At 44.5% G+C, this 21,809-nt stretch overlaps 3 protein-coding genes across 7 annotated transcripts; all 3 read right to left on the minus strand.

Annotated features, from left to right (window-relative positions):
* Window positions 1-55: 55 nt before the first annotated feature.
* Window positions 56-6,705, minus strand: LOC100838514 (heparanase-like protein 1). Of its 2 annotated transcripts, none has more exons than XM_003558463.4 (10): window positions 6,345-6,705; window positions 5,766-5,996; window positions 5,620-5,656; window positions 3,037-3,217; window positions 2,479-2,627; window positions 2,140-2,373; window positions 1,185-1,374; window positions 962-1,087; window positions 773-872; window positions 56-607 (listed from the first exon to the last, which is right to left on the minus strand). In XM_003558463.4, the coding sequence occupies exons 2-10, from the start codon at window positions 5,985-5,987 to the stop codon at window positions 212-214; spliced, it is 1,635 nt and encodes a 544-aa protein (XP_003558511.1). In that variant the 5' UTR covers window positions 5,988-5,996; window positions 6,345-6,705; the 3' UTR covers window positions 56-211. The 2 variants fall into 2 exon arrangements, with proteins under 2 accessions (XP_003558511.1, XP_024311567.1); XM_024455799.1 differs by lacking the exon at window positions 6,345-6,705 and adding an exon at window positions 6,128-6,289.
* A 350-nt stretch (window positions 6,706-7,055) lies between these two features.
* On the minus strand, window positions 7,056-11,751 carry LOC100825262. Of its 2 annotated transcripts, none has more exons than XM_010230684.3 (4): window positions 10,030-11,751; window positions 8,792-8,943; window positions 7,725-7,999; window positions 7,056-7,594 (listed from the first exon to the last, which is right to left on the minus strand). In XM_010230684.3, exons 1-4 carry the CDS (start codon window positions 11,364-11,366, stop codon window positions 7,280-7,282), a joined length of 2,079 nt encoding a protein of 692 aa, XP_010228986.1. In that variant the 5' UTR covers window positions 11,367-11,751; the 3' UTR covers window positions 7,056-7,279. The 2 variants fall into 2 exon arrangements, with proteins under 2 accessions (XP_010228986.1, XP_003561907.2); XM_003561859.4 differs by having other exon boundaries at window positions 8,780-8,943; window positions 10,030-11,748.
* Window positions 11,752-14,150: 2,399 nt separating this feature from the next.
* LOC100825569 lies at window positions 14,151-19,054 on the minus strand. Of its 3 annotated transcripts, none has more exons than XM_014900571.2 (4): window positions 17,633-19,054; window positions 16,251-16,441; window positions 15,129-15,331; window positions 14,151-14,997 (listed from the first exon to the last, which is right to left on the minus strand). In XM_014900571.2, the coding sequence occupies exons 1-4, from the start codon at window positions 18,976-18,978 to the stop codon at window positions 14,677-14,679; spliced, it is 2,061 nt and encodes a 686-aa protein (XP_014756057.1). In that variant the 5' UTR covers window positions 18,979-19,054; the 3' UTR covers window positions 14,151-14,676. The 3 variants fall into 3 exon arrangements, with proteins under 3 accessions (XP_014756057.1, XP_014756055.1, XP_003561908.2); XM_014900569.2 differs by having other exon boundaries at window positions 15,129-15,382; XM_003561860.4 differs by having other exon boundaries at window positions 15,129-15,403.
* Window positions 19,055-21,809: the final 2,755 nt, after the last annotated feature.

Genomic DNA, 21,809 nt, shown 5'->3' on the forward strand with positions numbered 1-21,809 from the left:
AACAACGGGACTTTTGCTTTCTCTATGAAGTTTTTACTCTGGAGATTGTAAAGCAGCATTTCAACGAAAGAAGATTTTACTCTGGAGATTGTTCATGTTCTTCTATTGTTTCTTTTTCCTTTTGTATATGATTCTGTTTCTCCTACAACACAACATGAACAAGTGGAGCGCTGTGAGGCATACTAGCATAAAAGGATTTTCCCCTCAGGATTCAAGAACAGGCCTTGGCCTCGAACTTCGGCAGAACTACAAACGCGATTGACGTCGGGGCCAGGTACACAGGCGAACTGACAGCAGCGGTCACCGGGTCCAGAGCCGGGATGCTGCCGTCGTCTGCCAGCTCCAGCGGAACGCCGTTGAGCAGCATTGTTCTGCTCTGATGGTCGCCATCCTTGGCTGCCAGATGGTACTCCTCCCTCTTCGCAGCGGCGTCCCTCGACGACGGCTTCCTTCCCAGCCATGAGACCGCTCTTCTGAGGCCGTGGGTGAAAGAGCTGTGCCTCCGGAGGTTAGTCTGTTTCTCGAGGCTGACGTTGATGTCATTCTGGAGGGTGACGTTGTACCCGGTACTGTTGCTTAGATTGATCAGGAGGAGAGTGATCCCTTGCTGCATTCTCAGATAAGCTTTGTTCAGATAACGTTCATAGACAAAATAAATTACCAGTAAAACAGCCATACCGTTTTCCCTTTGGTAACAAATCTAAGAGTCTGCAGAACTATAATATCTCTGAACCAGTTTGCTTTAGAAAGGTAACTGTGGTGGAATCCGTACCTGTTGTTTACTGCAGTGAGCATAAGCACGCACCTTACGCGGTGCATTGATATCAACTGAAAGAACTCCCTTGCCCATAAGCCGATGCCATAGTAGTGCGCTGAGAACAAAAGGAGCGGTCAGCATATAACTTTGCTATGCAAAACACACTATTGAGCCCCTACTAAAGGTTTACAAATGTAGACTTGCCTGTAGTAATCAGGATTTGGTATGAAAGTTTGCGTGTCAAGCAGACCGTAGTTTCCACCAATGAGAGTCTGCCTGCAGAAAACTTTTGTATTGTACTTTGATGCCATTCCAAGTTGATCAAGATACCTGTTTGCACCAAAACCCCGTCACAACCTTTCCTTGCACTAGATACAACATAGAAGTGTACTTTTGTAAAATTCATGTGAAAAGATTGAGAGCTGACCAGATGCTATTCATGAAAGTATTTGACACCATTAGACGGCCATTGTTGAACACCCCACCACTTTCACTAACCCAGGCAGAAGCCCATGTTCCATGCCTTTGGAGGGTAAGCTGCATATCCCTGTAAGTATCTTCGGCACGATCTAGGTACTTAGGATCTACGATCTTCCTCATAAGGTGGACATCATCCCCTGAAAGCAAAGTGTCACCACTGCTGCATCGCATGTATTTTCTTTAACAGAAAGGCATTTCTGCCCAACTTTATAAAAAAGCCCGAACGGCACCATTCTATGCAGTAATCACGTCAATCGGTTGAATTATTATCTTCTAAGAAAGTTGGTTAAATGAGAGGCTTACATAAACTGTTTTTTTCAAGGAACAGTCAGAACTTTCCTAGAATATAATTATTATTATTTTTTGACTAGAAACTGTAGGAGAGGCTCCGAAGTATAATACTCCCTCCGTTCCATAATTCTTGTCGAAATATTACATGTATCTAGACGCTTTTTAGGAATAGATACATCCATTTTTGGGCAAATTTGAGACTGAGTATTATGGAACGGAGGGAGTAGAAGATAATAATTCAACCGATTGAGAGAACAGTTTATGTAAGCCTCTTATTTAGGAATTTCATGAAGCCTTTCCTTCACATTATGTATCACAACAGCAAGCAACCAAATTAAAAATAATTTCCTATGAATAAATAGGAATCTAATTACCTTTTATTCTTTTGGCCTCTTATGAGACAATAATTGAACTATTAGCTCGGCAGAAACAGTGTGCCAATGTTTTACTTTACTGTGTTTAGATGAACATTAGTGTGACACATGGACGTAGCATTAGTAATGTTACTTCTTCTGATATCTTCAAGCCATGCAAAGCACGAAGCTATGGTTTTGGAGCACCAAAATGAGTCTTCTTAAATGCCACTAGTACAAATGTAACATATAACATACCTCCACCAAGATTATAAATATGATGCGTCAAGGCACTAACAACACCATGACCTGAAGTCTGAAGTAACTGAGTGTACCACTGTTGATCAAAGAATCCTCCTGGGGCTAACAGGAGTGGCTGGGAGAGTGGTGCCCTATACAACTTCCGGAGTATGGATTTAAGTTCAGTTACATCCTTCCCATAAAGTTTAGCGTCAACCCTTGCTCCAGTTCCATGCCCACTCAGCTCATTACCTGACAAAACAAAAATATTCATGTAACTCAGAATATCTTCTGCTTTGAAATAAGAGGGGTACTGTTAAAAACCCGGGTACATAACAAGAAAGTACAGTAGATTACCGAATTCCCACGATTCAACCTGGTATCCCTTTGAGATTGTGTATTTTAAAAAATCATATGCATTTGTAGAGTTCCATTTTCCCGTCCAGACAGAACGTTGGACATTATGCCTTCCATAGAGCGCATTCAGACCAAATGTGATAATTGCTCTGCAGATAGATGTTTGTCCACGTGTTAGCTATTACTAGTTATTGCAATATCAATGAATTACAAAAATTCATTTAAGTAAAAGCTAAGAACATATAAATTGCATAAATGATGCTAAACAAGCACACAAGGCTTCATTTCGAAAATGAGGATTCTTGTGTGCAAATCAGTTCCTTGTACATATATTTCACTTAATTATGCTGATAACTTGATATGGCTTGGTTTTTATCATAATCTCCTCCCTAAATAAAATGTAATGCTGAAAAAAAATACAGAACTACTAGTTATTTTGTTCAACTACCAATAGGTTGACAGAATCCACAACCCTCACAGTCTGACACAAATTATGCCTGCTACATTTAAACACTTAAAGCAATGCTATGAAAACAACCTTAGAATTAGAAGCCTCACCCTGTTTTCTGGAATAGATCATTCAGTTTGTCCCACCTATCCATACTTAGACAACCGACTGAGAAACCAAACAAACCACTAGACATATTTGTGAATGGAGAGCATGGACTATTTGTCCCCACATCATAAACAACTCGGTCTTGCAAAGAGCCTCCCAGTCTAATCCTCAAATTATCAAATGCTGCAGCAAATTCAAGGAAGATCTTTTAAGATATTCAGCAAACCAACCAAACAGTTCTGCAATTAAAAATAATTCGATTCCAACGATATGACTTCAACTAGACAACTAGATATATGTCAGAATTTGGAGGATTTGCCTTAACTATACTGTGGTACTTGATACTCCCTCCGATCCTAAATTGTTGTCGAAATATTACATGTATCTAGACACTTTTTAAGAATAGATACATCCATATTTGGGCAAATTTGAGACAAGAATTTAGGATCGGAGGGAGTACATCAGAGGTTGTAACAAATGAGAACATCATCACAAAGAGAAAAGAACTTCCTTTGGATAAAATGTTCATAGTAGATGGGCAAACTATGAACAATACACATTCTTTCTGCCTACAAGCCCAGTCCCCAGAAGGCTAAAGAATTAAGAGTTATATTCTTTTACATTTTAACTAATCTAAAAAAAGGTAAAAACATGGGCAGTGTTATTAACTTGACAAAGTTGTGCAGTTTAGTGCATCTACTCGCAAACTGTAGCAAACATGTTTATAGCTTGCCATTTATGTGCATCCGAGGTCAAATTGTTGGATTAGCCTGTTAACAATGCTGACGTGGACTCCTGGGCACGCAGCCGGGTCGGCAGGGCCTCTTTTTTTCTTTTTCTTTTTTTTGCAAAAGGACCCCTGTGCTCTTCTCTTTCCCAATTATGTACACCCTTACTATCACCAAGCACTCACGGGAGGATTAAGGGCGACGAGGGAGGCGATTGAGCTGGAGCGGCTGCAGCGAGCTCGTCAGCGGTTGCAGTTCGAGATCCACAAAGATGACCAGCTCCGCCAAAGAATCTTGGCATAGAGTGGCGTGCAATACCCCAGATTACGGTAAGTCCTCGTTATCTCCGATGGAGGCTTTGGGTTTTGGAGGATGGACTCGATGATCTGACACGCACTGGTCGTTTTTGCTACTGTCTTCGGTCAATTTCATCTTCTTAGGTCCAATTGTGTTGTGTATCATAGGTGTAGTTAATTTAGGGTTTTGATTTGGGGATTTCCTTGTTCTGCATCGAGGTCCACGAGAAGGCGCAGACTTTCCTTTATTTTTTTATTCCATGTAGTGTGGAGCTACATCATGGGATTAGCATGGTTAAAAGGCTAGTCCCATGATTTGACCTCGGATGTACTAAAATGTATTTGCTACATTTAGCAAGTAGATGTACTAAACTGCCCAACTTTTTCAAGTTAATATAGCACCCATGTTTTTATCCTAAAAAAACCACTGCACCAGAGCACTTATGTTTGCAGATTTCTTATGTTTCCAGTATCAATCACTTGCCTACACTAACTTCTCCATCGAGAAACGAGGTCCCGACAATCCCTTACCAACTTTTCAGAAATATAACATACAACAATGCTCAATCCAAAATTATTGCACTAAGAAACACGAGATAAAAATATCTCAGCAAGGCATTAGATCACAGGTATTTCCCTGAAAATAGATCAAAATTACATAGATCTGTACATACTAAGAAGGGTGATTTATATGGAACCAGCAGCACCTACCTCGGAAGCACGGATACTGCACTTACGGGCGTATCGGGGGTCGGATACGCCCGGATACGGTGATACGCCCGGATACTCGAAAATACGTGTCCCGTACGTATCCAGCATTTTATTAAAAAAAATAAAAGATAAATCGCGGATACCTGAAGGACACTGGCCTGGACACGGGAGTGCTCTAATGAGTAAACCTGGGGCATTCTATCCCCATTCCCCACCCACTCTCCCATCCCACCAGTCCCACACGCCGCCACCTCTGCTGCTGCGTTGCCTCCGCGGGTTCATCGCCGCTGCCGGCCGCCGCCACCTCTGCTGCTGCGCCCGTGCGCCATCCCCTGCCGGCCCGCCCTGCTGCTCCCTCGCCATCACCGCCGAGCACTCGACCAGAGCAGTCATAAGTCAGCTTTCTCCTTCCTGGCTTCCCCTTCTGGCCTTCTCTGTTCCTTCCTTCTTCTCCTGGGCTCCTGGCTTCCCCTTCTCTGTTCCTTCCTTCTTCTCTGTCTCCTCTATTCTCTAATTCTCTGAATTTTGCTCCACTTCAAGATTGAACCTAGGTGAACTGATTGTGAACTGTTGGCAATTAGGTGGAGATGAGGCTAAAAGGTGCACTGCTGCGACTATCAAGATTTTCTACCAACAACCATGTCTCGGTATTCCTATATTCCTACAGTACTTCTCAACTTCTCGTCCTCATATAAAAATCACTAATTTATATATATTATTTATATTTCTAATATATATACACAAACGTATCCCCGTATCAGGGTTTTTAAAAAACAGCGGTATCGCCGTATCCGTATCGCCGTATCCGTGCAACCTAGGCACCTACTAAATGAAGACCAAGTATTCATACCTTGAATGGCTTGAGCAAGAAAAGGGTGATCCAAATCCTGAATGAAGCAGTTGGTGGAAACACCGGCACAAGAAAAGTAAGTCCATGAACCACAATTTGCAATAACACCCTATTATTGGTAACAAGACAAGAACATAACCGCATACCAAATTTAGAATCGAGGATTGACCCCATGGACACTGATTGTAGTTACATTTCTCTGGCGGCCACCAGTCAATCGTAGCACACACGTAATTCTCATCGGTTTCAGCAATTCTGTTTGATCCTTTAACTATGACCGTCGCTTCCTCCGGCTGCTGAGCCGAAGCCGACCAAGGAGCATGTAGACAAGCAAGCGCAAGTAGTAGAAGAAGAAGCCTCACGGCCATCCTTCCTACCTAGAACAGAAAAGCAAAATCACTATCCAAAGCTGTGTTCGCTCTGCGTGCAGACTAGCAGACAACCATTTGTGTGTGAGCAAAAACAATGAGGATTGCTATGAGATGGCAAAAATCATGCAAGATTTAACTAGTGAAATGACGCAGCGACGCTAAATTCCCCCGAACTGTTCGAATCCAACAACTTGGGCAGCATTCGCTAGGGCAATTGCAGACCGAATTAGCCAACCGGATAAGTACCAGCACGAGCCTAGGCTAGAAATTAGAGGCAAAGATCCCAATCCTCACATCTACGAGAAAAGATGCCATTCTGAAGAAGAGTACGGAGAAGGAAGCAGAGACCCCCACCTTTCCCCTCCGTCCACCAACCAACCACTCTATCCCGTCCCGTCCACCGTCCACGTCGAGATTCCTCCTCGCCCACGGGTGAGCCGCGGCGGCGCGCGAGCCGTAGGCTGGGAGATCTGGCCGGCGGATGATTCTGCCGATTCGGAGTTCAGGCCGCCATTTCTCGAGCTCTAGGTGCCTTTTTCGGGGTGCTACAGCTACTAGGAGTCTGGGACAGCACTGCAACTTTGCCGCTGTTGGCTTCTAGCGGCAACGTGGCAGGCAGCGCCGGGAACAGAGCAGAAGAGTGCAAGACCTGGTCACCGGGATAGATTCTGTCGGACTTCTCTGGTAAAAAAAGAGATTGTTCCTCCTCGGTTAGTCGGAAATCTCAGGTGATCTATTTTTCTCAGGAGTACAAGAAAACTGATCATTCGCACTGGATGCACGATTTATGTATGAGTCCTTTTATTTTATTTTGTATGAGTCCTTCAAAATGAGTTGGTTTTCGAGTAGCATTTAATTCTTCCCCCTTTTTTTTCAGGTAGCGTTTAATATTTTTCCCCTAAAAAAGAAAGAATTAGATGCTGCCCGAAAAACAAATGGACAGCAAGATTTGAGCATTGCTGATTATGAACATACACAAATCAAACCTGATAATCAGAAGGAACCAATTTACGTAGTACTACAGAAACCTGGAATATACAGTAATTAAAAACTCGGACACACGAATGAGATCAAATTCGCATCTTGGACCGGAACAAACAGTATTTCTACGAGAAACAAGCAACGTCATTCTGCAGGTTCTACCGATGATAGATACTGAATTGCAGCAAGCTGTTTTCTGCAGCTACTTGTGCTGTACTGTATTGAGGAACAGAACGGGGGAACTGGAACATCCTCATACAAAGTTCCAGGCATACTTTTGTAATTTTACAACTTTTATCTGGTTGCTATCATGGTGAATCATCTGCTGCAACTGCAAGCCTCTTTGGAGAAGGTTCACCGCAGGAAGGCTCGTCGTTGGCTCGTCTGATGCCTCCGCCTACATCATCTAGGTCAGTTACACTACTTCCAGCATTTCCTGTTGTTGATTTAGGCATGACTGGGGAGTCAAAGCTGTCGTTTAATCCGTCCATCTGTGAAGAAATCAATGGTGCAACCATTATCAAAGTATTGTCAACGTTATGTTCTGCCTGTGAGGCAACTTTCATCATAATCTCAACTGTGGCAGTACTTGGGGTTGTCATTGCTTGCTCCAGGTCTTCAAGCTGAATCAAAACAATTCGGAGATGTCAATGTTCCATATATGCATGGAAAATTCTCTTCTTCATTCATGCGTACATCACTAGGTTTATTAGGAAAACAAAGTGATGCCGTTAATAAAATAAGTTTATTTACCTTATTGAGTTCAGCCAATATGCCAGTACGAAGCTCTATCTCGTCTTCTTGAAAGGATTTTGAGCTTCCTTCAGCATCAGATGCAGCTTCTCCTGGAGCAGAGACGACACACCCCATAGTGTTACCTAGGCTCTTCTCAACTATTGTTCTTGCAATATTCAGCATTTTCCAGGACAGGTTCAAATCAGAATCATTTTCATCACCTCCCATCTCATCATGATACTTGTCACCATCATCTTTTCTATCTTCCTGAGCTATGCCATTTGAGTTTTGCCCTAATCAACGACTGTGTCAGTACGTATCAAACAAGAAAGAAAGTACACTGATCATGAACTTCAATTATTTTAGTGTTGGACTATCGCGAAAATAGAAAAGGGAAAAAGCCACAGAAAGCAATAAGACACATAGAAATGCATAAATGAACAAAATTAATCTGTACCATACGACCATCATTAGTATTTGTGCATCTAAAAGCAAATTAGTTACTCCCTCTGACCCATATTACTTGTCTCAAATTTGCCCCAATATGCATGTATCTATGTTTAAAAAGCGTCTGATACATGTAATATTTCGACAAGTAATTCCGACCGGAGGGAGTATAATTCTGATGGAAATGTAAGGCAATGGATATTCACATAATCACATTATTGGGCAGCTTTTGTAATGCATAATCGCTAAAAGAGAACCTTCTATGTTGTAAAGTTAGCCCATGCAACAACAACAACAAGCCTTTTGTCCCACGCAAGTTAGGGTAGGCTAAAGTTAGCCCATGCAAGTATACTACTTAGACAGCCAATTGCAAAAGAACCGAATGAATCCAGTGCATTGTAGATCTTAATCTGTTTATTGTGGCATTGACATTCGGCAATTTGAGTGTAGATATAAGAAAGGCAACAAAAAATATATAAACCTAGATACAAAATAGCTGGTATATGCCACCCCTGTTCAAAATATGGCTGAAAACATTTTTACTCCTTTCCGCGACATTATCTGCTATTTATAACATTAAAAATGAAATGCATGTTAAGAAAACGGCAAAATATGGCTGGATAGACCTTCTTCAGTACCAGCTTGCTCCAAAGATGGGGCACACTCAACAGTGCTGCCAGAGGCCTTTGGGTTTCCAGCAAAAGCTTTGCTGGTTGCACTCTTCACTGCCTCTTCCTGAGCTTTGTAGAGCAAGGCACATCCTGGAGTATGTTCACCGTCACGTGCAGCCCTAGGTGACCGCAAAAATGTAACTTTGTCATTGTTATTTGGTAAAGTTATAACAAAAGTGCATGGACATGAAAGGAAATGTAATCTGAGATATAACAGAATAATCAGAACTAACCGCCCAATTATTCTACCGACCATTTCGACGACATATGTATGGTGCAAATTAGTAGTAACTAAGTTAATGTTTATTGCCTTTCATAACAACCTACTCACCACTGCACCACAGATTGGGAAGTACAGTGGTGCCATAGCATATATTCCAATTAATAAACTGCACTGACATAAAAGATTTGCAACTAATAGACAGTATTGGAGAGGCCTCGATGAATTTCGTAAACAGGACAACACCTACCCATGTACTAATTGCATTTGATTTGATGCTCTTGGCTGTTCACACACCATAACAAGAGACGGTAGCAAGTATTTTTTTTATCAAGTAACACTAGGCGAAGTGGGCTCATTAATTACTCCCTCAAAAACCAATAAACTCCATAGAGCTCGCCAGTGCCAATAAACACAAGAATCCTAACATAGTAAATGTTTTTTTTAGATGACACACTAAAAGTTTGGTAACACCACCTTAGTACATTTCAACCTTACCAAACTCATCTCCCGAACTTCAAAAGGCCGAGGGTCAAAGCAACAAAGGAGAAATGAAAATATAGCTAACCTTAAAATAACACTGAACTACGTGGAGGCATTCTATTTTTCCACAATTTATCCACACACTGAACACGATGCGATGCTGAGATGGAAGACCGGCACCAACTTTTCATCTTATGCACGTTTGCCCTAATGCCCTGTCAAGGATTCAATTGCAGATCTAAGCTTCTCGCTTTGAATTGCTGTGGAAAACAACTTTGCCGCTTGATCTGCCCGCCACTCAGCGGCCATCCGTTCTCTGCATCATTCTTTGGTGTGTTTGGAAGGCTCGAAATGCAAAGGGCTTCTCAAACAAGGACATCCCCATGACAACATCTTTAATAGACATTATCGGCGACCTAATGATTGCCTAAGAAAAATAATTCATCCACACACACTTGAGCATGGCTGGGACATGAGTGGTGTTCAGGAGAAGAGCTCTAACCTGATCTCGAGGGCGTGGCTGAGGCAGTCAATGCCGTTGACAAAGTCCGGTTGCTCGATGGCCATACGCCCCTTTACAAAGAGCTCATGCGACCGCTCTAGTGCTTTCTCCACCACCTCCTCCTCCTTTACTGGGTAAGAGTCCGCCTCCTCCTCCTCACTAGATGTGGGCGACGGTGGGTACTGGTACTCGCATCGAGGTGCTGGGAGTGTATGGCCTGAGCTGACAATTGGAACCAAAATTTTGAAGGAGAATTCATGGTCGCACACCTTCTTCACCCGGCCTGACTTGAGATCGATTATATAGATGCCAGCAGAGGTGCTCATAAAAATGGTAATTGCTTCCTCAGCGAATCCCATCATAATAGGTCCCCATCCTGAGAGAGCGGCTTTTGGGAGCGAACTGCCAATGCTCAGGCGGATCTCCCGGTAACACACCCATTCTGCAACACCGGCGTCATTCACCTTACTTGACCAAAGGCAGAGAAGCCACTCGTCGGCCTCGGCAATTCCCAGTCCACCGTCCTCCGCCACCATGAGGACCATTCCGTGATTGCTTACTGCACGCCAAAGTTGATCCTTGTCTTGAGGTGGGTAGATCAAAGCTAAGCTCTGTGTGGACAAGTTGTACTCGAAGATGTCCCCGTAGTTCGAGAAGGAGTAGAGTGTAGAGCTCCCTACCAGCACACTGGACTCAGCGTAATAGGAGCAGATGTTGGGGACGGCGCTCAGCTTACCCCACGCGCCAGTCTCCGAGGAGTAGACGCACGCCCACGTGATCAGGTCGTCGCCCGGCCTCTCCTGGGGAAATAGGACGACCACGCGGAAGGGACCTCCGAGGCAGTTGCGATGGTCGCACCCTTCGGCCGCGCAGACCACGGCCGCATTGGGGTAGCGGTGCGGCCGGTGAATCCGGTGATCCTGCGCCGCAGGTATCGGCACTACCCACTGCTTGTCCGTGACGGGCTCCCAGACAAGGAACTCCTCCGTGTCGCCCTGGCCCGCGGAGCAGAAGAGGACGCGACCGTGGCGGCAGTCGCTCGGCGACCAGGGGCCGCCGTCGGGGATTGGGAGGGAGAAGGCGGAAGTGGGGAAGAAGGCGAGGGCGCGCTCGTCGACTCTGTATTCGCGATCGTCCTCGTCGAGGAGGAACCCCAGCAGCAAGGGGGCTGCACGGCGGAGCGCCTGGGCGCGGCGGCGGAGGAAGGTGGGGTGGGAGATGAGGTCACGCCAGAGCTTGCAGACGAGGGAGGCGCGGGCGAAGCACCAGGGGTCGTCGGACGGGAGGCGGAAGAGGATCTGGTCGACGAGGTCGTCCGGGAGCGCCGCCATCGACATGCCTCGACCTCGTGATCTCGCTAGGGCTGGGACCCTCGCCGTGGCCCGTGGGGTGGCGTGGGGATTGGGGAGGCGAAATGGAAGTGCGGCTTTTGGAGGTGGGATTGGGATTTGGGAGGGCGCGTTTAATTTGGTCGTGTCATTTCTATTTTCTACTACAAGAGTATGATCGTCATAATTCTTGAGCTATTTCAACTCCAGTCAATCGTTGACGATTGTGGATCCTGCCAGATGGTGGCGGCGCCAGCTCCGACCTCAAGAAATCCCGCGCTAGGGAAGTAGAATTCGTCGGACGCGAGCTTGTGGCAGATTTGAAACGTCAGTGCTGGCGGTGGGCAGGAGGAAGGGGATGCTACCACCGGCGGATTAGAGGAGGCGGTGGTTTGTTCGCACCAGCGGGGGAAGCAACGACGAATTCGACCGGAATGCTGTCACACCCGGATTAATTCTTGGTTGACTAGTTACGTAATCCCAACTACTCGTTCCGTTTCATAATTCTTGTTGATGTATCTAGACGTTTTTCAAAAATAGATACATTCATGTTTAGGCAAATTTGAGACAAAAATCATGGGACGGAGAAAGTATATATTCTCGAGAAATGTAAGATTAGTTAAAAGAAAGCCCACGTGAGTGAAGCATAAACTCGGTTGAGAAATGTTTGCACGCTCACGGACGGTCAGAATACATCTATACACTACTGTATAGATGCATTCAAATTTAGTCAAAATTGAGACATTCCTTGTTGGACGGAAAAAGTATATCAAGTTTATCTTTTATTGGACGGAGGAATACATGACAAGAAAAAAACCCAGCAGTCACGTGATCGGCGGCGAACAAAGAACGGTTTCAACACTTGGTTTCCAGCGTCAAAGCCCCTGATGCATGGAGAGATGTGGTTCCTCTGCTCTGACGATGATATAATAAACCGATTGAATGTAACTTACCTGGGTTGTCGATCAAAGGTGCCTTCCATTTGCCTCTTGTAGTTGGGATTCTTAATTTTGTTTATAAAAAAAGGCTCACGTTATAGAGGAGAGCATGTTCAACCACCATTATATAGAAGCCTCCTCCATGCATTAACCCAGTAAAAAAAACCTTGCTATTATATCTTGGAATTGACTCTGCGTATCTTGTGATTCAAGTTCTACTTTCCTGTTCTGTTCCATCAATCGCAACCAAGACATCAATTTCATAGCAGAAAGTAGCAGTAAACATTTCCAGTCTAACCTATTAATACCCCCTTAATTAATTTATTCATGGTAATTGTTTTTTTAAGGGAAATTCATGGTAATTGTTGACTGCACAAAAAAAAGAGTAAATTTCACAAAACCACTACTCCAGGGGTTAGGGTTTCACAGAGTTACCACTTCAGGAGCTTGCATCAGTTTGTCACTGCTCTAAGTATCGGCTTCCCCAAATCTTACCGATTAGTGCATTTGACACTAACTGACAAGACGGGCCCACAGGCCCACATGTAAGACAACTTTTGTTCCTTTCATTTTTCAACTAGCCCCCTCGATTTATTTTCCCATTCTCCTATCCTCTTCTGCCTCTTCTTCTCCTGCTCTGGCCGCTGACGCCATCCCCTGCTGGACCGACGCCATGGCCGCTAGAAGGAACGGATTTGATGGCTGCCGGCCGTGTTGCCGCCGCCCTGACGCCGGAGCGCCGCCCCCATCACCCCCATGTGCGAATCCGTCGGCGGAGGAGGGCGGCTCCTCCAACCCAAGAAGCGACGGTCTGCCCCACCATGTTTGATCCGGTCCGAGGAGAGGAGGTAGGTGAACTGGGAATCAAATCAAAAGGAGAGATCTTGCGCCCGCAGCATCAGCTTGACCCCAATCCCAAGTAAGAACAGAAGGGATCTGGAAAAATCAAAGCCTGATGCTCAAGAGGAGGACACAACGAGCAGACAAGAACCATGGATTGAAGCTTGAAACAAATAAAACCAATCTTCCTCCTCCTCCATGATTGCTGAAAATTTTAGAAAAAGGGAGACCGGGGGCGATACGGAACGGACTTAATCAAACTTGGGCCGCCGCCGGGTCATCCTACGCCGGCACCATGTCCGCCGCCGGGGAAAGATTGGGGATCGGGACGAATTGGGGATCAGGAACTGCTCCTCTGGAGCTGGACTCGCTGCTCACCTTGGCTCTCTCCCTCTCCCTCATGTCCTCCGGTGTGCTGAGCACGTGCAGCGGCTGCTCCACCCTCCTCTTGATTAGTTTCCTGTTGCAAAGCAGAGCATGGAGGTACGACGCAAACCATGCTGCTAACTTGGAATAATTAAGCTACGCGAGCCTGTTAATCGAACTTGACGGTGTGCACGCAGGAGTCCATAGCGTCCGGCGGGTCACTCCACAGGTACGGGTGCGTCCTGGAACCACCGCGGACTCCGGCGAGATGCTCCGACGAGATGCAGGCAGCCGGAGCAGTTGAAGAAGGGGAGAAAAGAATTAATGGAAATAACAGGGGGCTGAATGAATAAATGGATGCCACTTAGGACCTTACAAGTGGCCCCAACTAGTCAGTTCTGCTGTCAAATGCACTAATCCGCGATATTTGGGCAAACTGATAGTTATTGCCCATAGAGTAGTGGCAAACTGATGCAAGCCCGTGAAGTTGTGGCTCCGCGAAACCTTAGCCCCTAGAGCAGTGGTTTTGTGAAATTTACTCAAAAAAGGACAAAAAAGGACAAAGGAAATATTAGCTGATATCCCCACATATCGTAATTAAGGTCAATTTACAGCGAGTACAAGTCGAAAGGCATCTTCTACTTGCATCTACATGGTGAAGATACATTTCCCAACTTAATTAACATTACAATGTTCCACATAGTCAACGTACTGCCCAAGTGCATCCATGGCCATGGCATCAAATGCAATGTCTACGTACTGCCGAAGTGCAGCCATGGCCAATTGACATTCGTGTACATACTACTACTGATCATGAACATACACATATCAACCCTGGCAAGTTTTAGGAAGTCAAGGAACCAATGTACTCCCCTAGTAGTTCAGAAACCGGGAATATACAGTAATTAAAGCCTCGGACATACGAAGAGGTCATACTTGGCACTTGGACTGAAACAAACAGACAATGTTTTAAAAAGAAACAAGAAACGTCATTGTGCAGGTTCTGCGGATAACAAATACCGAACTGCAGGCCTGCAGCAATTTTTATACGGAGTAGTATGTAGCTACTTGTACTATATCAGCAGACCAATACTCCATTGAGGAATCAGAAAAGGGGTTGGTAAGGTCCAGGCATATCTTGTAATTTCACAAATTTTATCTGGCTGCTATCATTATCATGGTGAATCATCTGCTGCTGCAACTGCAAGTCTCTTTGGAGAAGGTTCAGCAGAGGAAGGCTTCGTGTTAGCTCGTCGGATGCCTCCACCTACAGCGCCTCGGTCAGTTACACTACTTTCAGCATTTCCTGTTGTTGTTGATGTACGAATTACTGGGGAAGCGAAGCTGCTGTTTAATCCAGCCATCTGCGAAGAAATCAATGGTGCAGCCCTTGACACAGCATTGTCAACATTCTGTTCTGCCTCTGGGGCAACCCTCTTCATAATCTCAACTGCGGCACAGCTTGGGGTTGACACTGCTTGCTCCACCTCTTCAAGCTGAATCAAAACAATTCAGAGATGTCATTGTTCCATATAAGCATTGAAAAATCTTTTCATTGTTCATGCGTACGCCACTAGGTTTATTAGGAAAGCAAAGTTGATGCCATTAATAAAATCAGTTTATTTACCTTCCTCTCCAGTTTAGCCAATATGCGAGTACGCCACATCTCATTATCTTGAATTGATTTTGTACTTCCTTCCGCAGAAGATGCACCTTTTCCCAGAGCAGAGATGATACACTCCATAGTGTTGCCTGGGCTCTTCTCAACTATTGTTCTTGCAATATTCAACATTTTCCGGGACAGGTTTAAATCAGAATATTCTTCATCACCTGCCATTTCACCATGTGCCTTGTCACCATCACTTTTCCTATCTTCCTGAGCTATGCCATTTGAGTTTTGCCCTAATCAATGACCGTGGTATGTATCAAAGAAGAAAGAAAGTACATTGAACATGGAAATCAACTACTGTAGTGTTGGACTCTTCATGAAAAGAACTTCCTATTTAATATATAAATAAAACATAGATACGAAATGGCAAAAAGCCACTGAAAGCAATAAGATGCATACAAATGCATATTTAAATGAACCAATTTAATCGGTATCATACGGTCATCATTAGTATTGGTGCATCTAAGAGAAAATTAGTTAGAATTCTGATGGAAATGTAAGGCAATAAATATTCACATAATCAAATTATTGGACAGTTTCTGTAACGCATAATCGCTGAAAGAGGAACTTCTATATTGTAAAGTTAGCCCATGCAAGTATACTAATTAGACAGCTAACTGCAAAAGAATCGAATGAAGCCAGTGCATCATAGATCCTTATCTGTTTATTGTAGCATTGCCATTCGGCCAAGTCGAGTGTAGATTTAAGAAAGGCAACAATAAATATACAAACCAATAGCAAATAGCTTACATATGCCACTCCCGTTCAAAATATGGCTGAAAAGCATATTTATAACATTAACATGATGAAATGCATGCATGCGAAAAAATGAGCAAAACCACTTGATTAAAACGGCCCCTTATCGAATGATGATAAGAATTCAAGAAATAAGTCGAAACAATAAACAATTTGTATTTTCAAGGGAGACTTTACTTTGCAAATGAAGAAGTACGTTACTAATTAGCAGTTTGTTATGTATACTCTTTAGCAGGTATGAGCAGAGGGAGAACAAAGGTTGTAAGCTGCAGAATATTTTAATTATTTAGATCTCATTTCACAGGTAAAGGAATAAAGATATACCTTCTTCAGTATCAACTTCCTCCATAGATGGAGCACCCTCAACATTGCCGCCAGAGGCCTTTGAGTTTCCAGCATAAGCTTTGCTAGTTGTACTCTTCACTGACTCTTCCCGAGCTTTGTATAGCAAGGCACATCCATATGTGTAATATGTGGCAACACACTGCGGAGCATGTTCACCATAATGTGCAGCCCTAGGTGACATTGTTCGGGGGCGTAACTTTGTCATTGTATATTTGGTAAAGTTATAACAAAAGTGCATGAACATGAAAGGAAATGTAATCTGAGATAGAACAGAATAATCAGAACTAAACGCCCAATTGTTGTACAGACCATTTCGATGACATATATATATGGTGCTAACTAGCAAGTATGTTCAATGCTCATTGCCTTTCATAACAACCTAATCACAGTGGTGCCAAAGCATATACTCCAATTAATAAACTGCAATGACATAAAATATTTGCAACTAGACAGTACTGGAGAGGCCTCGATCAATTTCATAAACAGGAAGACACCTATCCGTGCATTAATTGCATTTGATTTGATGCTCTTGGCTGATCACACATCATAACAAGAGACAGCAGCAAGTATTTTATCAAGTAACACTACATTAATTGGGCTCATTACAATCCCCCACAAAAACAAATAAACTCCATAGCGCTCGCTGGTGCTGATAAACACAAGAAACCAAACATAGTAAATGTTTGGTAACACCACCTTAGGACATTTCAACCCAACCAAACTCATCTACCGAACTTCAAAAGTCCGAGGCTCAAAGCAACAAAGGAGAGATGAAAACAGAGCTAACCTTAAAAAATCACTGAACTACTCCCTCCGTCTCATATTAAGTGACTTTCTATTACATGTATCTAGACGCTTTTTAGGCATAGATGCATCCATATTTGGGCAAATTTGAGTCACTTAATATGGGACTGAGGGAGTAGTTGGAAGCATTCTATTTTCACACAATTTATCCACACACTGAACTCTTGTGATGCAGAGATGGAAGATAGGCACCACCTTTCCATCTGATGCCCGTTTGCCCTCCTGCTCTAGCAATGATTCAATAGCCGATCTAAGCTTCTCGCTTCGAATTGCCGTGGGAAACAACTTTGACGCTTGATCTGCCCGCCATTATGTGGCCATTGGTTCTCTTCATCATTCTTAAGCGTATTTGGAAGGTTCGAAATGCAAAGGTCTTCTCAAACGAGGACATCCCCGTGACAACATCGCTAACAGCCATTGTCGGCGACCTCATGATTGCCTCAAAAAAACAATCCATCCACACACACTTGAGCATGGCTGGGCTTTGAGTGAATAAATCCAAGCAACCCTTTCGTAAATCCAAGCAAACTTTTCGCATTCAGGTGAAGAGCTCTAACCTGATAGCGAGGGCATGGCTGAGGCAGTCAACGGCGTTGACGAAGTCCCGCTGCTCGATGGCCTTGCACCCCTTTACGAAGAGCTCATACGCCCGCTCTGGTTCTTCTTCCGCCACTTCCTCATCCTCATCGTCGTCGCTGCCGCCGCCATCATCGTCGTCATCCTCCTCCTCCTCCTCCTCACTAGAATTGGGCGAAGGCGGGTAGTGGTACTCGCGTAGGGGTGCTGGGAGTGTATGGCCTAAGCTGACAATTGGAACCAAAATGTCGAAGGAGAATTCATGGTCGCACACCTGCTTCACACGTCCTGACTGGAGATCGATTACAAAGATGCCAGCAGTGGTGCTCATAAAAATGGTAATTGCTTCCTCGGCGAATCCCATCATAATTGGTACCTCCCATTGCCAGAGAGCAGGGTGTGGGAGCAAACTATCTGGGTTCAGGTCGATCTCCCGGTAACACACCCATTCTGCATCACCGGCGTCACTCACATCCCTTGACCAAAGGTAGAGAACCCAGTCATCGGGCTTGGCAATTCCCAATCCACCGTCCTCCGCCACCATGAGGGCCATTATTTGATAGCTTACTTCATCCTCATGGTGAGACGAGCGGTGCGCAGGAGGAGAGTCGATCCGAGTTAGGCTGTGTGTGGACAAGTCGTACTCGAGGATGTATCTGCAGTTGGTTGAGAAGTAGAGTGTAGACCTCCGTACCAGCACACTGGACTTAGCGGTGTAGGAGCAGATGCCGTGGACGGAGGTCAGCTCACCCCACGCGTCAGTCTCTGAGGAGTAGACGCACGCCCACGTGATCATCTCGTCGTCCTCCGTCTGCTCGGAAAATAGGACGACCACGCGGAATGGACCTCCGTGGCAGTCGCGGTGGTCGCACCCGTCGGCCGCGCAGACCACGGCCGAGTTGGAGTAGCGGTGCTCGTACGCCGCAGGCACCGGCACGAGCCGCTCCATGCCCGTGACGGGCTCCCAGACAAGGAACTCCCCCCTGGCGTCCTGGCTCCTGGAGCAGAAGAGGACGCGGCCGTGGCGGCAGTCGCGCGGCGACCAGGAGCGGCGGTCGGGGACTGGGAGGGAGAAGGCGGAGGTGGGGAAGAAGGCGAGGGTGTCCTCGTCGACTGATTCCCCGTCCTCGTCGAGGAGGAACCCCAGCAGCATTGGGGTTGCAGAGGGGAGCGCGCTCAGGCGGCGGAGGAGGAAGGCGGGGTGGGAGATGAGCCTGTGCCAGAGCGTGCAGACGACGGAGGCGCGGGCGAAGCACCAGGGGTCGTCGGACGGGAGGCGGAAGAGGATCTGCTCGACGAGGTCGTCCGGGAGCGCCGCCATCGACATGCCTCGTGTTCTCGGCTGGGCCCGTAGGGTGGGGATTGGGGAAGAGCGAAACGGAAGTGCGGCGTACTTGTTGGTTCGGTTCGGCTGAATAAGCTTTTGGAGGTGTGAGTCAAGCGTTTACCCGGCGGGTAAAAACCTATTAGAACAGGGGTATGGGCCAAAATTTTACCCATGGGTATGTAAATGGGAAAATGTTGTAGGTATGACGGGTACGGATATTAGAAGGTGATACCCATACATTTGCACCCTTCCTCTGGAGTCTCTGAACATTTCGGGCCTCGTTGGACGCAATATTTGATGGGTCGTCTCGGTCTGTTGGCCCAACCTACTCTTCTAGCTTTCTCTCGATCTCTCCTCTCAGTTTTGACTCTCCCCGTTCCCGTTCCCGGAGGCCACTCCCAGGCGGCGGCGGATCCAGTGGCGATGTTTTTAGCATATATGTTATTGTTTATGTTGCTGTTTTTAACAAATATAATATTGTTTATGTCAAATATAATGTTTTTCATAACTATGTGATCAAAAAATTATACGGGTATTTTTACCCGCGGGTACCCGTCTACCCTGACGGTGTCACGGGTATGGACAAAAGTTGTACCCGGTCATGGGTATGGGTACAGGTAATGAGTCAGCTCATAGACGACTGGTATGGGTATGGAGAGCCAATACCCGTGCCCATACCCTGCGGGTGCCATCTAGAGGTGGGAGGGGGCGAGTTTCCAATTTCTACGAGGGTATTACCGTCATTTCTAATTCTTGAGCTAGTATTTCTCAGAAAATTGGAATGAATCATGCTGGTTCGGTACGAAAACCACAGTATATTTTCAAGAGACCATATTAAGTTTGAAGTGGGTTATTATGTCAAGCACAGGCTGGAAAGTCAATCAAACTAGTTAGATAATTTGACTCTGGAACTCTAGAAGAAAGACCATATATAAGGAGCCTAGAAAACCTGAATCTATGTCCAGTAGAGCATGATAACGGGCCGTGTTAAAACCTGAGCTTGACCATACGAATATACATATTTCCTCCGTCCAACAAAGGATGTTTTAATTTTGACTAAATTTGAATACATCTATACACTAAGTCATGTCTAGATACATTCAAATTTTGACAAACTTGAGACATTTTTTGTTGGACAGAGAGAATACAATTTTTTTGAAACGATTATCTGATCCGATACATGTCATGACTTATATTGCAGAAAACACATTTTGGTTTAGGTGATGTTCCTTTTTCATCCTCAAACGCTGGAAAGACGGACGAGAGTAGCACTAATGGAATGCATTCATACTAATTCAGTGCCATACTTGGATTCCTGGTTGACTATTTCCAGTCAGATAGTCAGATGGTAATCCCAACTATATATGAGAGTGTGGATTAGTTAAAAGAAATCCCATACGAGAGAAATGCTTGCACACTCATGGGCAATCAAAATACTGTTCATCGCGTTTGCACGAACGTCTTACAAGATAAACATTGAAACCGAGCCGTCACAGGATCTACGGCCAACAAAGAATGGTTTCAGCTCTTGGTTTCCAAGGGCACAAGTTCCTAATGCATGGAGAGGACTCTTTCTAGTATGGGATTTCTCTCCTCTAATAATAATAGGACATGATAGAATACAGATGGTGAATCCATCCAGAAAAGATTACGGCTATATCCCTTTCATTTGTTAAAAGATGGGCCTAAAATGATCGAGATTGCATTACTTCTTTGTTTCACAAATATTCTTCTAGATAATGGGATAGCTCTACTACAATCCCTAGAGGAAAAAAAATACAGCCTGAATCTTCATCTTCACACCCGGCACTCTGTAAAGCTCATCCTTCTTCTCGTCCGAACCATCATTGCCGTCCTCTACCGGTCTTCTCATCGCTGGACACCCGGCACTCTGTAAAGCCCATCCTTCTTCTCTCCGATTTAACCCAGTGGAGAAGAAATCAGTACACATTGTTTCCAACAAAAACTTCAGAAAAAATGGTTATGCTCCATGGAGCACTGACTTGCCACAACTCAATGTAGCATAGATGAAAGAATCATCCTTGCAATCTGTTGAAGAAAAGTATTCACACAAGCTTTCGTATATCGCTAGATTAGTTGAGCCCAAAAGAGGAACAAACAGAAAACTTAGTCAGAGATTACTATTTAAACCCGTCTGAGTTTAATTTACCATTTTTCGAGATGAAAGTTAAATCCGTAAATGAAGAGAAGGCTTAAGCTAATTAAGGGTGATAATATAATAAACAGAGTGAATGTAAATTTACCTGGGTTGTCGATAAAAGGTGCCTTCCATTTGCCTATTCCAGTTGGGATTCTTAATTTTCTTAGTAATAAGAAAGGTTCACGTTATAGCCAATACAGGAGATTCATGGAACAACCAACATTATATAGAAGCCTCCTCCATGCATTAACCCAGTCAACCCCTTACTACTCCAAATTCTGCTTTCATGTTCTGCTCCATTAATTGCAGCAGAGATATATTTTCATGACAGAAAGTAGCAGTAAACATCTCAAATCTAAACCTCCCTTAATTTATCCATGATACTTGTTGACTGCACACAAAAAACATATATGCAAGAGAAATAGTGAATATCTCCATATATAATACAGTACTCCCGATTCTTGTCAAAATATTATATGTATCTAGACGCGTTTTAAGAATAGATACATCCATTTTTGATAAATTTGAGACAATTAAGGACAATTTGGAGCAAAGTACTATAGTTCAAGGGCATCTTCTAATACAGCATATACATGGTGAAGATACGTTTTCCGACTTAACATTACAATGTTCCACAAAATCTGGAACAGCTCAGCAATACTACAAGCAT

This window comes from Brachypodium distachyon, chromosome 1, assembly GCF_000005505.3.
Source record: "Brachypodium distachyon strain Bd21 chromosome 1, Brachypodium_distachyon_v3.0, whole genome shotgun sequence".
In the NCBI taxonomy this organism is placed as follows: domain Eukaryota; kingdom Viridiplantae; phylum Streptophyta; class Magnoliopsida; order Poales; family Poaceae; genus Brachypodium; species Brachypodium distachyon.